The sequence below is a fragment of the Oculina patagonica genome, chromosome 2 (genome assembly GCF_052425735.1).
Source record: "Oculina patagonica isolate OP01 chromosome 2, crgOcupat, whole genome shotgun sequence".
NCBI classification, from domain to species: domain Eukaryota; kingdom Metazoa; phylum Cnidaria; class Anthozoa; order Scleractinia; family Oculinidae; genus Oculina; species Oculina patagonica.
The window spans coordinates 31587322-31605208 of NC_135759.1; the positions used below are offsets into that span (position 1 = coordinate 31587322).

General features: G+C 38.2%; 1 protein-coding gene across 1 annotated transcript; it reads left to right on the plus strand.

Annotated features, from left to right (window-relative positions):
- Positions 1-70: 70 nt before the first annotated feature.
- LOC144644146 (uncharacterized) lies at positions 71-16238 on the plus strand. Its single transcript, XM_078503568.1, has 17 exons — positions 71-210; positions 1852-1927; positions 3055-3097; positions 4387-5063; positions 5676-5879; positions 6533-6580; positions 6652-6742; positions 7757-7905; positions 9375-9472; positions 9654-9741; positions 10377-10526; positions 12042-12178; positions 12769-12862; positions 13340-13384; positions 14205-14279; positions 15330-15377; positions 15912-16238. Exons 2-17 carry the CDS (start codon positions 1858-1860, stop codon positions 16001-16003), a joined length of 2109 nt encoding a protein of 702 aa, XP_078359694.1. The 5' UTR covers positions 71-210; positions 1852-1857; the 3' UTR covers positions 16004-16238.
- Positions 16239-17887: the final 1649 nt, after the last annotated feature.

Genomic DNA, 17887 nt, shown 5'->3' on the forward strand with positions numbered 1-17887 from the left:
GTATTTTTCCAAATTAAACCCTGTCAATCATCTTACAGGAAATATAATATTTGCATCCAATGAAATCTTTCTTTGTCTCGAAACTGTTGTTGTTTTAACAAGGCGGTGGGTGTAAATTTAATATCTCGATAATCCAAAGAATTTCTGCTCTCTGTAGTGAAAATTGTTAATTGCTGGTTACAGTTCATAAACGTGTAGACTTCATTGCAGGTTAGTTACTAACAATATTGTTTAGCCGTTTTAGTCGTTACGTAGTAGCTCTATTAAGTCGATACTTCATTTAATTTGTTTAGCAGGCGAATTTGCCAAGTGGCATGTAATGAAACAGCCAGCAGTTTTATATTTTGCTTGAAACCTGCTAATTTGCGAAGACTGAACGATTTTCCGATAGCATAGAAATATTTCTGATTTATTTTCGCCTCGAAGTACCGGCAATAGCCAGCACAGAAAAAAGGTTAAACCTTTTGCTTATGCCTTGTGATTATTATCTCTGATAGAGTTAAATGCTGCATAACATCTCTCGTAATAATTTATTATTAGGCCAAAATACTAAATGTTGTAATGATCTTAAAGCAAAACAAGCGAGTTTTATCATCTGCACCAAAGAAGACATTTTAATGGAAATGATCCAGTAGACATAATAGAAATACCTATGAGCTGGGTGACACTGGAATGCATGCAGTTCAAATTAAATTGATCCGTTCACACACAAGAGCAAAAAGCATGACTTTTTACGAACAAGAAACAAAAATTGTTTTTCTTGTGATAAAAGTGTCAATCAGTTCAGTGATCCTTAAAAATTGTTCGCTTCACATTTCACTGTCCAGTCTGATGAATACGAATTCAAGCGGTTTTCAACCGAATATTTCCGTTATTTGGGAAAAGAGCCCTCACCAAGATAATCCAAATGAAAGGAAAGATCGGCATAGGCCCGAGCAACTGTTCTGTAGCCGCAGTCCGAATCAGGATACATAACAATTTGTTCATAATTTCCCGCTAACGGCGGCGCGCTTTCTTTTATGAGCTTCGACATCGTTTGCTTTGATTTGATTCACTGCGACCCGTTCTCCTCTCCCTTTTGAATATTATTTTTGCTGCGAAATTAACAGGTAAAGGAAGGTAATTTTGTGTCTCCAAGTGCGACCCTAAATACAATGATTCAAATTGTCTCGGACAAGCTCCGAGACAAACATTGTCCTCGACATCTTGCAACATTTCAAATGTTTGTCTCAAGTGCGACCCGGGCCTTACTTCATAGAGTTGCATAACTTCGGAGAAAGAACGAGTGAGTTTTCCAACTTGTTGCAAAAAGTAAAAAGAAAAATCCGTACAAAGCACTATGCTGTAATTTATAACGTAATATATAACGAAAGGAACCTCTTTTAAATCAGCAAAGAATTTTCCTTGTGCCATAAGCTTATATGCAAAAACTGCAAATAATTCCAGACTGATCTAAATGCCTGGGCGTAATCCTAATAGAGACCGTCCTCCAGTGCTTTTTAGCTTTTGGCGCTTAAAAGCGCTCAAGAAGTTTAATATATAAAATATATATATTCCGTTCGCTGCAGTCTTTCCGAAAGTGAACTATTATTACTAAGGCTCTGGACATTTTTATGCTATTGATTTGCATAATATGAGTAGGAGGAAACGCTCTACGCTCAGCGTCTGGGTCACTCACTTCCGGGCACTGTGGCTGGTAACGTTTCTGCATTCAAACAAGCTTTTTCACCCATAGTTTTCGTGAGTAAATTCAACTTATTCGAACTTATCGGCGCTGCCTTTGAAGAATTTGCCTGAGCTTTCTCTTTCAGTTTGCCTGATGATGTTATTAATTGTGTGACCAAATTTCAGGTTTCCATGGCATACTGCAAGACAGTTTTGATCGTGTTCATTTGCATGTTCGGTTGGGTCTGGTGTGATTATGAAGGTAGGTATATATGTTTTGTTTCTGTTGTTGTCGTTGTAGTAGTCGTTAATTTCTTATTTTTGATATTGTTCTCCTCAAAAAGTCGTACCGTTAAAGTGATACTACGATCAAATTTTCGATTTCCATATTTTTACATTTTCGTGTACAATAAGACTTTCTTACTCACCTTGCAAATTTTCAATCCATTACGAACATCAGAAGTCGTTTTGTTTTAACGTTTATTTCCGATATTTTATGGCCGCCATTAAACAAGCTTGTTCCAAGGCTTGGTTGCGAATAGGGAGAAAATGACGTCAAAGGCTAAAATACCTCACGGGTTGAAATTATAATAATAATATGTATTGAAAATCACGCGTAAAGTAACAAAAACTTTGGGCTTGTTTTTCGTGCAATTTTCTATGCTGATTGTTATTCTAATTTCAACCTGTGAGGTATTTTAGCCTTTGACGTCATTTTCTCCCTATTCGCAACCAAGCCTTGGAACAAGGTTGATTAATGGCGGCCGTAAATTCTCTGGAATAAATGTTATAATACAACGACTTCTGATGTTCGTAATGGATTGAAATTTGGCAAGGTGAGTAAGAAAGTCTAATTGTTCACGACAATGTAAAAATGTGAAGATCAAAAATTTGATCATAGTAGCACTTTAAGTAATGGGATTTTCACTTTCCGGTTGTTCTGTCAAGTGGGTCATTTATCACCACTGACATTTCCAACTTCTTAACTAAGTTTAAAACGAATTTTAAAACAACTTCTCCAGACCTGGCCCTCGCAAAAGATGTAACCAAGTTACATTATGAATTCACATGACGGCATACAGAACAGATCGTTTAAACGCTAAACTTGCTATTCATCTGGCAAAGAGAGTACTTATTTACAATATTGAATTCCATGAAAAGTACCCATAAACCTTACGTGCGTTGCTCCGAAAAATAGTCGATATCCAATAATTTGTCTTTCTCTTTAAAGCTATTCACAATCCAGTAATTTGATTAGTTTATTTTCAATTCTCTGTGAAATTCAAACCAGTACCCAAGGCATATAAAAAAGGAAATATCTAATGTTGTTAGAGGAAATCTTGCATTGTATGACGGTGTTTGATTTTTTTTTATTTGTATAAACAAAAGCCAAACCGGATGCTCATCATGAGGAAGATGTTGCTGTGACCAGGTGTGTTATACTTGTTCCTTGCTAAAATAAAATGGCATTCCCAGCACTTTGTAAATACAGTCAAATCTCTCTTAAAGTGTTTATGACACGAAATCTTTTATTGGCTTTTTTCTTTCGTATAAAGGATTGATAGTTAAAATTTGTCCCAAAAAATTTTCCGTCATTTTTTGCCTCCGAAATGTCGCACTCTCAGCCATCTTGAAAATTCATCAAACAAGTAGACGTCACAAAGGTGACGTGACGTACCTATTGTCATAGCGGCGCGCGGCCAAAAAGGTTCGTCACGTCAGCTTTGTGACGTCTACTTGTTTGATGAATTTTCAAGATGGCTGAGAGTGCGACATTTCGGCGGCAAAAAATGACGGAAATTTTTTTTGGACAAATTTTAACTATGAATCCTTTATCGAAACATATCAACGAGAGGAAAAAGCCAATAAAAGATTTCGTGTCATATACACTTTAACGAACCTCTGTAAGATGGACGCCTGGTGATGGTCCCTGCCGTTTTTCAGTCATTTTACTGTAACCAAACTCCCCATAAGACGGACATCAGACACTTTGAAATCATTAACGGACACTTAGTGAAAATACTTCCAAACTTCCTAACAACCTAAAGCAAAGTTAGTCAGCGCACTAAGGATACGTGTATACCAAGCTTAGTAAAGAAAAACAATGACGCTTTAACGGATTACTTCTCTACTTACGTGTATGGACACTAAAGAGGTCGTTTTCTACTTACAGTATTACAGTTTGTAGAAGCTCTCAATTTTTGCCTTAACAAGCAAATACGGTCCTTTTATTACTTAAGTCTTGTTGCAGTTAGCAAAGGTTTGTTGCATTGTGCAAGGGTTTAGCTTTATTATCTCAGAATTGCTGGTGTTACCTCGACTCTCTATAAGGCGGACACCTCTCTAAAGGCCGATTTACACGGTACGATTTTGCTGCATGCGACATGCTTGCGATTTGCCTACGACAAGCTTACGACACGAATTGTGTCGTGTAAATCAAACCCACAACTCCTAAGTCATCTTGTAGGCCTGTCGTAAGGATGTTGCATGCGACAAAGTCGTATCGTGTAAATCGGCCTTAAGACGGACAGCTGCGGCTGGTCCCGAAAGTGTCCGTCTAAGAGAGAGTTGACTGTATATGACTGGCACGTTGTCTAGTGCTAATGAGTATGCAGACTCCTTATTCCTACATCCTGTCTCCTTATTCCTGTGTTCTCATGTCACCATAAACATTTATTATTGTCACTGGTCACTCATATCTTTGTGAAATACTTGTTTTAGAGTCAAGCGATCAATACCTATCAAATACGACATCTACACACTGGATCACTTCGTCGAGCTTGTGGAAAAAATTGAACGCCACACAAGTACTGACGGAGACACCATCAAGGAGATTGCGAACTACGTCCGTGGTCTTGGTTTCAACACTCAGTTGTGGAACATCCTGTGTGGCCAGTCAGATCCTTTACCAGCCGGTATCCTGAATTCAGAAGAGAAACGCGTGCTAACTAACATGGTTGAATACAGCTATGACAGCAACTCCAGGCGAGAAAAGGGCGTAGTGCTTACACCTGACGGAGAGACCATAGCAATGGGTCGTGTTATGCTGGGTATCTGCGCTGGCTTGAATCGTGATGACAGCCTCTCCCTTACCAAATGGACTGCGGGTGCTCCATTGCGCGTCGACAATTTGTTCACCGCTACAATTGCTTACAACCTTGGACGAAGTGCACTGTATAAAGAAAATGACGACACGTCAACTCTGTTTGGCCCTTCTGGAGGTTGGAGCCCAGATACTGATTGCCCAGCTCTGTACCGCTTAGCTGGGACCGTGTCCAAGGCTACTGATGCAGAAATACTAGGAGATATTGATGGATTCCTTCTGGGGCATGGCATCCCCAAGTGGAAGAAAAAAGGAGTGAGACTTGGTCAATTGCTGAGGATGTACTACGGATCAGGTATCTTTAAAGTGAAAACTATAAATCAAAAAAAGAGCACACAAAAAGGCGCTTGAAACTGTATTTTCAGAAAACAAATTATCCTTATTCTACTTTTGTGTACTAAGATGCCTTCCTCTTGATCACTTCTTTTACTTGAATGCACAGCTTAATTTATAGATAGATAGATAGATAATGTAATTATATTTCACAGGAAATTTACTTGTGTGCTAAAAGGTAATTGTTGTGCTGTAAAGATAGTGTTCTACGACGGTTGTGGCCAGAAAAAAGCGCGACACCTTGTGACATTTGTAAAATGTATAACGTCAACCAGCTTAGGTAAAAAAATTCCGGTTTAGCAGAGAACAGCGTTTATGGCGTTTAACACTGATCTATGGAAATCTATAGAATTTCGAGGTTAAGTGCGCACTAATTCAAGAATCGGTTAGTTCTCAGACACTGCTTTTGACAGAATTGTTTATACCCTAGAAATAACCGTCTCTGGCAGCTAGCCCTTCAATAGCGTTTCAAGAAATTATCATGGAAAGAGGCCCATGAATGGAGGAATCTTTCCCTCAGATTATCCTTTTGTGCTCATTTTTATATCACTTATGATTTGCGTTGTGATAACAGGTATCCTGTATGACACGTCGTACGCTAAATGCAGGAGAAACTCCAAATTTAAAGACTTGGTTGACATAGAAATACTTTTGGAACAGATTGAAGGATTTGCATTTGCCTATTACGATAAATACACCGCGCAGCTGCCTAACGTTAAGAAAGGCAAGATCGTGGACATATCCAGGGACATCAATGACAAGTTCTTTGCGTACATTGGTAAGCGATCAATTAAAAGTTAATGCCAAGTTGAATAAGGCAAAATAAGCATAAACCTCTATACAATTCTGATCATGTAACACGTGCTCTGATTGGTCGCGTTATCGTTTCACATGAGGCTATTTAAAGACAGTTATGACACATCATTGTATTTTATTGGCTTATTTTATAAAAAGGATAGGAAATGGCCGTTTTTGTTCACATAACTTGAGACAAAGTACAAGGGAAAGTTTGGGACAGTTCCACTTTCATTAAAATTCTCCCAAACTGCCAGCTATACTACAATAAATCAGGTGTATATAACGTGAAACTTCCCCATATGGAAACAACACCGGTCTGAAACTTAATATTCCAACTTTATATAAAGTGCATTATTCTTTTGTGTCCGCTGTAGTGTTAACAGATGCCTTGATTCTTTTTGCTCAGTGCAACTTGTAGTAATTTGTTATCTTCCTTTACAACGATGATTAGTTGTGCAGGCGAATGTTAATCGTTTAAGTCGCTTGCGTTACTTGAAATCATTAGACTTTTTTGCGAGGCAAAGTCCTTAAAAATGTTACAATGTTATCAGGATTCAAGTTTTCCCAGGAAAGCTCTCGTCTGGGACAAAGTGTTCTGTTTACAAAAGTCATTTGTTCTGCCTTTATTTGCAGATGTGGTCGCGGGAAACACCAATTGCAGTACTGATGAAGAGAATGAAGGTTAGAAACGTTTTCTCCATTCATTCGTTTACTTTGTTTAGCTTCAAACTTTTTACTGTGATTTGTTTTAGACTGTGAACTTCCGGCTAACATTGTGTTTGTCATGGACGAGTCAGGAAGTATTAAACAGAAAAACTATGAAAAGGAGAAGAAGTTTGTAAGGTTGGTCTCTTTTTCCTTGCAGGTGTAGTGTATATTTTTATACCCCAATTACACCATTAAAGCCTGTTTAGTTATACTAGGTTGAACAATATGAAAATCAGCAACAGAAACTTAAACACTGAATTTTACTAAGGGTTCAATTAAGCACTATTTTATATCATTGTGCTACATTTAAACATCAGTCAGTTAACAACTTCACCAAAGAAAACCATTTTTATACCGTGTTGAACTAAACAGCTTTTAAATGTTAATAAACCAAACGAATTGCAAGGCTTGTACTACGGCAGATTTCAACAAGCAGAGCAAGTCTTCTTCAGGTCCACTACTGTAATGTAATGTAGTGGCCCTAAAGAAGACTAGCTCTGCTAGTTGAAATATTGGGCCATAAATTCTACACTTCAGCCGTAGTACCAGAATGACGTCTGATACGAGCATTTCTTGAGCAAGAGATCCGGCAACAGAGAAAACAAGTAGTTTTACTTTTCGTTTCGTGGTCCTCTGCATCCAAACGATTTTAAACCTGTTTTAGCCTTGTTGAGAACGGGGTAAAGGATGCTTAGTTGATTGTCAAACAGAAATCAATAAAGGTAAATTATATGCCGTAAAATTTGGAAAAGCAGCATGACGTTTCATGCCGCGGTCCTTAGTCGGAGCTAAGTGTGGGTTGTGTGTTTGCGTCTTTATATACTGGAGTAAGGAGTTATGTAACTCAAGGACTAAGTATGGCAACTAAGTGTTGCACTTGTCCGCCACGCAGCACGACGGTTTCTTTAGAAACTAATAACTTAGCTCATTTTTCTGTAACATGGCCGACGCCATCACAGGTTTACCAGGCGACAACAGCAATCTATTATGTTTTTGGTTACTTCATTATCGATCACACATGCATAGTGCATGGTGCAAACGTGTTTTTTTAGTTTTTTTTGGTGTCCGTTTGTAGTAGGTCAATAGTAAATAGAGGGGGGCTTAATAGAGCTTTTAAGGTAATTACTAACAACATAATTCTCTCTTTAGGGAGATTATTCAAACATTTGACATTTCTCCACTACAAGCTCGCATGGCTATCGTCGAGTTTTCCGACTCTGTTTCTGTGTCAGTCGGTCTTGATAACTATGGCTCCAAAACAAGGCTAATGTGTGCAGTCTCTGACTTTCAATATAAAGGTAAAGTTCAACACAAGAAAACACGAACTCGTTGTAAAGGTCACAAAACACGATGATTGTTTCTCAACATCTCTTATTAAGAAATTAACCTGATAAAAACAAAACGAAATACCCGTACGCTTGGTACAATTTGGTACTTTCCTTTGTTCTAGTGTATGGTAATATTATGACAATAAATATAAAACAATTAAGTATAAAAATAAGCGAAAATAAGCCACGACGTTTCGAACTCATCTTGAGTTCATAATCAAGTAAAAAAGAGTAAAATAACGGTCGAGTTAAGTTTAAATGCAAATAGAGGTGATAGAGTATATTAGAATATTTTAAAAGAAGTGTTTCGCGGTCAATAGCGTTCACAGTGTTAGTGCGTGCGGTATTTAATTAGTGCCAATTACTGAGGTTTTGTGTTCATCTATGCGCTGATGTAGATGTCGTGTGGTGTAACCCACATAATCAGCATCACACTGATCACATTTAAATGAATAAACAACGCATTGATTGTTCACCAAAGCAGGCTTCTCCTCTTGTAACTTCAGCTTGTCGCCGATCTTAGCACTTGTGTAAACCGGTTGTAGCTCAGTTCCAATTTTCTTCCCAAGATCTTTCAGCTGTTTGCGTACTGCGTCAGCGGATTTCTGATCTTTGAAAGGTAGAGCACGGGTTTGTTTGTTTCTTCTGTAACCCAACCCTGTGGTGAAATCTTTGAGGCTGACCAAGAAACAAACAAACCCGTGCGCCGCCGGAAGATTTGCTCACTGATGGTGTTGATGTTAGCTCGATTTCGAATCTCCTCGTTTGATATTTTCATAGGGCCAATAGATCTTCATAATCCTTTATTCCTCTCATACTAGCAACAAATACCAAATCAGAATGTTTTACATTCACAAAAAAAAAACAATAACGTCATTGCTGGCAATTTTTTTCCACCTCCATCCTTTTCGATTGCGCTTCGCGCTCACACACAATTCCCCTTCGTATTGCCCTTTCTTTCCTGCATTTCCTGGCTAGCTGTTTTGAAAATAATTATAATAATTTGATATTCAATATTTCTACAATCTTGGACAAAACCTGTTGACACATACACATTTTTAACATAATTTGTCCATAACCTTCCACTCAACCGGAGAAAACAACATTATACCCCCTCCCCCCTACTCAATGTTGTTTTATGGGGTTTACAATTGAACCAGCTTCATTTTTATTGTAACTTCATATGCTCAACATTGAAATGGGGGAGGGGGGGTTAGAGATTTCAAGCGCGATACCAATTTTGAGGCGATTTTTCCAAAGTGTGTCAACAGTTTTGTCCAAGATTGTAGTACACAAATTACGATACATGTAAATATGATCAAATGCGCATTACAAGTTAAAAAAAAAAGTTTGTTTAAAACTACGTTTAAAAATAAGGGGGTAATAGTCGAATTACAGTAATGGTCTTTCGATTAATTTTTTGTTTTTTTTTATTCTAGGTGGTTACACACACACTGCTGAGGCTCTGGACATTGTTCATTACAATGTGTTACGACCCGCACTAGACAATCCAGTGAGCGACACAGAAACTGTTCAGGTACCACATTGCATCCTTTTGGGTGGGCTAAGCCTCTCTTATAATGAAATTGGTCAATTTTTGTTTTATTTATTTTAGCCTTTACTATAGTTGTAGATGGAATCTTGACTGTTTACTAGCCGATTTGTATTCGTCTAGCTTACATAGTTTTGTTTTTGTTTTTTGTTTTCATCTATTTCAGATCGTCGTCGTTCTTACGGATGGAAAATCGAACGACAAGAAGTTAAGTTTAAAACGTGTCGTAAAGAATTTAAAGGCAGACATCAACGGTAATCTTGTTATGTGTTTAGTAAATATTTTGTCATCTCCAAATGTTGAGTTTTTTATTTATTTATTTATTTATTTTTTAATAAAAAAAAGACGTGTCTAAAAATGTTTAGCTGAGGGGAAAAGTCCCCTCTACTAATTGTGGACACCTGACTAAGAAAATTTATTTATTTATTTAACTGTTTGATTTCTATGTAACCAAAGAACTTCCGATTCGCATCGTCATCTCAGACGACAGTATTGTCTTTTGCCAGCATAACTAACATTGTTACCGTAATCACCGTAACAACTGGAGTCACGTCATCCATGTCATGCAATATGCCTTATGCATGATGACGTCATATGCTCAAACTTCACCACCAAGCCTCCTTACGCGAATTAGTCTTAACCCTCTGCCGCCTTCAGGCAGTTTTCACGTGGGTATTCTGTTCATCTTTGCTGCATTGGGAATTCGTTCATGAAAACATTTACAAGTTTGCACTTCGAAAGCGAGGCGTGGTGGTAAAACTAGCCAGCCTGACGTAAACATGCATAAGGGCTATTGAAAATCGCAGGCTAAGACGAGCACGAGTGTTTCATATTCCCTCAATGGACTGCATGTAGCCGTTCAAATTAATTTCATCACTGGCTATTTCAGATCTGACTATGATTGCTGTGGGGATCGGAGGATATGATTCTTCTGAGTTGAAGTTGATAGCTACTGACAAAAAGAGACATGTATTCACCGCCAAAGACTTTGATAAACTCCTTGAGCTGGTTACGTCGCTAAGAAGAAAGGCCTGTTATGGTGAGTTCACATGTATCTTTTGAAAAGTACGGCTAACCGATGCAGTCGACAGGGGCGTAGCCAGCTTAATCTCAATCGCTAAAGATTTTCTCTTTTTTTTGGGGGGGGGGGGGAGGGCAGGGGGCTAGGTACACCAGGGAGGGGTTTGCGATCAAGACCATATACTTTCTCCTTCCGACTTTTTGGTCATTCTGTGTGTATTTCGACAGCTTTTAAGTTCTAACATGACATAACAAGAAATTGCACCAATTTTCGCTGGTTCATAAATAGACACACCGATGCTGTTGTGCGTTTGTCTGTCACCTGACCGGGAGGCTCAACAGTTTGCACTTGCTAGATAAGCCTTGATTTCATCAGGCTAGGATAGGAGAGTTGCGAGATGTATTATGCTAAGTTATGTTAAAAGTTGCTTTCTATTTCATCTTGAAAGTGAATCACCTTTTTTTTCTACTGTACATTTAAAAAAAAAAAACAGTCAGCTGAAAAATTTGTAGGCCCGGGCATCGGGCCTATAGGCTAGCTACGCCCCTGGTTGAAGCGCTTTTACTTTTTAACCAGCGTCTTAATCCGCTGTTTTCACGTCAACAAAAGTATAACAAAACTTTAGAGTCTGATTAGTAATCAGCAACCTGATGATTTTAGCCCAAATAGAACATATTACGCGTTATGCCTAAAGTAACTGGACATTAGGCGTCATTCGTGTGCGCTGTTTTTTTAGGTTTCTCCTTCATCTCGTTCAAAAACAAACTCAAATGTTTATATTTGTTTATGGTTAACAAGTTTTGTTATTGTTTTGAATAACTGGTAATAGGACTTCGTTTCGTTTAATTCTTTTGTAATTATACTCGTGATTAAAAAGATAGGACTTAGGCTTCGCGGTTGTCCGATTTTGTTGATCACTCGTACACTAATTACAGGCCGAATTGGACTCCACTCAATCTTGTTATCATTGTCTATTCAGCAGACACATTTAGTAATGCACCGCTTTATACCATGCCATAGAAAATACAGCCAATCAGAATACAGGAATGACGTTGTATATTCGACGGTATTCAACCCAACCTTCCCATCGTGCGCTGCGATTGTATTCTCGACAAAATTTAGTAAGCGTATTTTCTAGGGCATGGCATAAGGTAACTTTCTCGTAGTATACTATGGAATATCCCACTTGTCACTTGTATTTTCTTGGTATACACACTCACCTAAAGGCTCGTGCATATACCGAGAAAATACAAGTGACTCGTGGGATATTCCATAGTATACCACTCGAAAGCGTTGCATAACTAGTATTTATCATATATATAGAACTGTCATTGGTTCCAACTGAAAATCTCCAGAGGAAAGTGTGCAAGTTTACTGATGACAGAGATGTCAGTCTTCTTGTCAACCAACCACAAAGTTTGGTTGAAGAATCTGTATTAAATGATCAACGTACTTATCCTCCAATAGTTATTACAGATTTCACGGCCATGTTTCAGAGGTTAACGCTTGGCACATTTAATTTTTTCTCTTCAGCTCCAGTTTACATGGGTCTGAACTTTACTGACGCAGGGGACACTACAGAGGTTGTGGCTTTTGTTTCTCCTAACAAGGCACGGTTCTTCACTCTGTCTGCAGAACATTTTTTTGGAGTTGAGGATATCTATCTTGATGTAAGAATTTGAGTATTTTTGTGCTATAAGGGATTTAATTTCCAGTACAGTCATGAAAAATCAAGGCCTTTTGTAGAACAATAGTTAGAAAATGGTGGTGAAACAGAATGGTCCGAATGGGTGTGACGGCTGAAATAAGTAAGATCGCTAATTTTTTTACAGTTATGGTAATTGAAAAAATATCCATGCTTTGGTACAGTAACTTTTTTCCATACAAATGTTCTTAATTTTTTAATCTTCAAACCGCCAAACAAATTTACATTTAGATATCAATGGTCTCTAAATTTGCAATCCAACCAATTTCACGGCGCTATTTCGATTTCGATCTTAGATCTTTGATCACAGACCTGATCTTGTTTGACAACCTTTCTTGGTTATAGGTAGGGATTGTAAAGTTGCTATTCTAAGTAGGTCCATTAAATCTGACAAGCTCTTATCGCGGTCAATTTCACGCATAATTTAGTGTAAGAGAGGGACGTCAACTACGAAAAATCGAGAAAAATCAACGAAATCTGATACCAGGCACAGCCAGGCCAGCACTCAATTAAGAGGTTGTCAGTTGTTTAAATCTTATTTATTATTTGTTATAGATTATACCACAATACGGCACAGTGTCGGTATATGCTTCAAGGATAACCGATACTCCAGGTCCTGATAATTATACTCAAAAAGTTGGACCGGCAGGTAGGTCATTGAAATTGTTTTGATGTAGGTAAGCCTGCCGAAGAACAGCATTTCAGTGCTGTGTTTTAGTCATCAATAATCCATATTATTCACAAAACTAATCTTAGCGGTATCAGGAAAGTTTGTCAGATTCAAACCAAGCTATGAAAAAGTCATGGTCTAGATCCCACGACTCGTCTGTACCCCAGTGTTAGAACGTTTGTTCGGTATGCGAAAGGTCATGAGTTGGACTCTTGTTACTCCTATTACTTCTTGCTAGCTAGAAGGCAGCTACCGAGATTTTAGTTCTTTGTTTATGTTCCTGTGACTTTACCCGGCCACAACTGACTGGTTTCTTATCTGGGGTGACCAAGAATGTCATAGGACATTTTTAACAAAATTAAGTGTTTTGCTGAGTTGTTGTTTTTGTTGTTGTTGTTGTTGTTGTCCAATATGTTGCGTATTCCACGGTCACTTGTATTTCTTTGCGTTTTGCAGGAGAGGGAGATGATATGCAGCTTCAGTTTACAGACCTCTGTGCCGGTAGGAACAGCAATCAATGACCTTCCTTTACTTCGGGCGCTTTTCATTTAGTCGAAACTGGCCGGCCGGTCTGGTGGTTTTGAACGTGTGGGCCTTTTCAACGAGATTTTCCCACAAATCCACCACAACAGTGTGTAATATTTATGCATTGACTGCTTAGACAGGTTATGTATGACAAACAACGGAATTCTGTTCTGTTGTCGAATATGCCGGTCTGGCTGGCCAGTTCTGGCTAATGGAAAGCGCCATAGCTTTTGTCGTCAGTTGGCGGGGTGCCCGGGGGGGCTACTCAAAAAAGTTTTATACGGGGAGGCTCCGCCCCAAGTTCTAACCCCCTACCCTTTTATATATCATTTTTCACAGAAATTGTACCCCTTTCGTATACCTTTAACTGAAAAAAGGTACCCCTTTCATATACCTAAGAGACATGGCGTGGACTTGAAATAGGACGTTTTCTTGTCATTTTTATGTAGCGCTTAACAAATTAAAATAATACAGCCATAAATTGCGTCTGTTCGAAATATTTTAATTAAAGGCCCTTTTAAATAGCCAAATGACAGATTTCCATACCCTTTCGTATACTTAACCTCGTGAAATCCCTACCCTTTTATATACCTGAAGCCTGAAGAAGGTACCCCTTTCGGGCGGAGCCTCCCCGTATAGGCCACTATAAGGAGTACCCCCCCCCCCGGGGCGAGGTGTTGTAATCCTAGGGGCTATTTTACGTATAACGACTATCAACAATTGGTAACGCGTAATTATTGCTTATCGAATTCGAGTTTGGTGCTAACTCATCTGTTACACAACACGTTTATTGCAGGATACAACTCTTCCGACACTTGTCCTCCAATCAACATTGGAATGTATGGAGAAGCCTCGTCCCTGACTTGCTCAGGTTTTAAACCTTTGTTTTCTTTAAAATGTCCTCACTCGCACACAAAATACGTAATAAATACTACAGTAGAAGCCCGGTAACTCGAACTCGATTAACTCGAACAGCTCCGCTAATTCAAACAAACTTCCATTTCCCTTGGATTTGAACTCACTTTTCAGTCATTTTTACTCGGTTAACTCGAACTCGGATAACTCGAAAACCCCGCTAACTCGAACTAAATTTCGTTTCCCTTGACTAAAATTTGGGTAAAACTTACTGATAACTCGAATTCCGGTTCTTGCAACTCACCACGGTTGCCGACTGATTAGAGCAACAAAACAGATCACATATTTGACAGCCTTTTTCCACTCTTATCCTAAGAATATATGATCGTGTTAGAGTTTCTGACGAGATAAGTTTAATTTGCACTGTGCTGTATACTGAAGTGCTGTAAAATCAGTAAACTATCAATTATTAACTTGGCAAATTAAATATTCAATCTACCCCGATAATTCGAAACCCCGCTAACTCGAACGGTTTTTCGTTTCCCTTCAGAGTTCGAGTTACCGGGGTTCTACTGTAAATATGAACTCTTGCATCTGTTTGGGTTGAAACAGTAAGGGAAAGAAGTGTAGATTTTCACGTCATGCTATATTTGCAAAGAAATCCAAAAGTACAACAGTGTTATTCTTCATTTTTGAATACCAGTACCCTATTTATTGCCTAATCTCAGTGGCTATTCATAGTTTACAGCCTCTAGGTTTCACGAAGTGTAAATCGGCGATCTTTTCTGCGGAGCACTGGTAATGACAATAAAAATCTGATGGTTTCGAAAATCGAAAGGAACTTATACGCTGACATGGATTTCCTCTCTTCTCTTTATACTCTCCTGATTGTTACTCCACTGCTCCTGAGAAACAAAAACAGTTAAATGAAGTTGAGTACAGAATATTTATTTGCACGTGTCAATCATTTTCGAAATACAAATGAAAACTCTTGTGTGGGGGAGGGGTGGCGACTCTATCAACTTCTTTATACTAAGCGTGTCTTTTGCTTTGTTTTCGTACCTAGAACGAGATTGCAACCTTCCTAATCAAATAAAGTTCAGGATACGAAGAGGTTGGTTGTGGTCGTTTGGCTTTGTGATATTTTTAGATATTTTGGTGTTAAAATGGTGTCAAAACACTCCAGGAACTTCGGCAGACGAGCAGCAACCTCAGGGCCATAGCCAGACTTTTGACATAGACGAGGCAAAATTTGCGAGTGTTCGACGCCTCAGCGGGGTCTGAAAGAAAATTTTGAAATCTAGAAGCTCTGTGACGCTACTTTTAGCATTTTTCATGAGATAGTTCTTCACAAAAATCAATCAGGTTCAATTGGAGACTACTTCGTACCTGAACGTATTTTTTTTTTTTTAATTTTTAAATCAAGACGAGGCAAGTGCCTCGCCTTGCCTCTTGCTGGTTACAGCCTTGAACCTTTGCCGCTAGAAATCTGGGATCAATCGATCAATCATAGCTTTATAAGCAATCCCAGAAGTCGTGGCGCTGGATGTTGGAGCTCAGTCGAGATGTCTAGAATGTGTTATAACACGTGCGTGTTATTTTTCTTTAGGAATGAAAGTCAAACTTATTGTATATTTTTTCTTTAAAGGAACACCTGCGGTCAGTGGTACTGTGAAGGCTGAAGGCTATGTCGTCTTGCAGTTTCTCTTGTGTTTCATCATGGTTTCTTTTGTTTTGTAAACTTCCAAACGAACATGGCTGTATGCAGGAACAAAAGAGTTCATTTTAAAAGTGGTCAACATTTTATTGAATAATATTCTGTAGTTTAGACTTGCTTTTTATTGTTTTTATAGAGCCAGATGTGTATCCTAATTTTTAGACAAAACAGGTATTTTTAAATAGAAAATGCACAGCATGTTTTATGTTTTGTTTACTCGCATGAAAAATACACAAAATAAATTTTGACATTTTCAAAGCTTTCCATATTCATATCTTATAATGTAACCCGTGAACATCTACAACTTTTTTTCCCTTAACCAGAAAAAAAATCCTTCTTGGTAAACCGAACTCCGATGCCTCTTGTTTTTTTTTTTTTGTTTTAAAACAGTCCGCTTTAAATTTCGCAAAACCATACGAACAACCTACCTTTTTTTCCCAAGGATAATTTTCCAGCATTTTGTTTCCGCGATTTTTTTCTTTGACTCGCGAAAAAAAACGAAAATGAACTGCAGAAAATAAATTAACAGTAGCCCAGGTAAAAATGTTATAAGAAAATTGACTGCATTTTCGAAATTTTAAGAACTGGATAAAAGGTGGTAAGGGTACTTGAATTGTCAGTGGTTTTGAAACTTTCGAAAATGTCCAGCAGTCCTTGCAAATGATCTCCGTACATTTCGTAACGTTTTTGTCACATATTAAATTTTAAAAATGCTATAACATCATACGTTTGAACGTGTGTATAACTCAAAACTATTACCCTTACTAATCTTGATTTCTGGTAATCGTCACAAAGGTGAATAAGAACTATGTGAAATTGAATTGTTACTAATGTGACTATACTAACACGGTTCGACGCAAAGCATTCGCTTTCTATCAGTTAATGACCGTTAATGCCGAATTGTGAATATTAACATTTATTAAATTCTCAACCTCGAATATTGCATTTCTAACTTTCTGATTGGTTCACTGAATCCCGGTTATCAGCTCGTATACCTATGTTTGACCTTATATGGGAAATGAGTGCGGCAAGTGCCGCTCATGCAGCGTAAAATGTTTCTGCGGGAAGCGACAGTTCCATTAAAAAAAAAAAGGTTGTTAACAGCAAATTTGGCGAGCTTTATGAACAAGAAATAATTAGCGGTGCCTACAAAAACCACAGAAATGCCATAGTAAATTTCACTACGCAAAATAAAAGGATAGATGCGAAAAGTTTAATAAATAATACTTTAAAACGCACAACAAGAGCGAGTAAATAAAGTAGAACGGCAAACTGACACAGTTTCATTCAGTGTACGTCATAAAACTAGGCTCAGCACTTCAGTAACGTTTGTTACCTTTCAATCTTGGTTTTGTCCTTTTATACTTCAATAAACCTGTTCCACTTTGAGCTCACTTTCCCTTCAAATAATATAGCAGTCTTGATGACAGCCGTGGAGCCGTAAAGAATGAAGTACAATGTAAACACTTGCTTCGTTCGACTTGCATAAGACTTGTAGTTTCTAGAAAAGCTTTTGCTTCGGATCTTCTCGTAAATCTTAACTGTTGTCACAATTTCCAGGATATTTAGACGACTTTAGAGGGGATTGTTCGAGGAAAATCTTGGGACTGAGAAAACTCTCTCGCTCGCTTTCCTCGTATGTTTCATTCAACTTAAGAAGTGAACACCGCGTCAGAAATTTTCGCGCCTCCTCATACTATCACTTCGTTTACATCAAAATGAAATGTCCAGTCGATTTAAACTTGAGAAGAATTTAATAAAACAATTCCATTCGCCCTTGTTGGATACGAGTCGTTATAGCCAACTCGGCGCTTCGCGCCTCGTTGGCTATTTACCACCTCGTATCCAACGCGGGCTCATGGAATAATTGTTAAGTATTACTCCTGAATAACATTTCTTAGTACGTT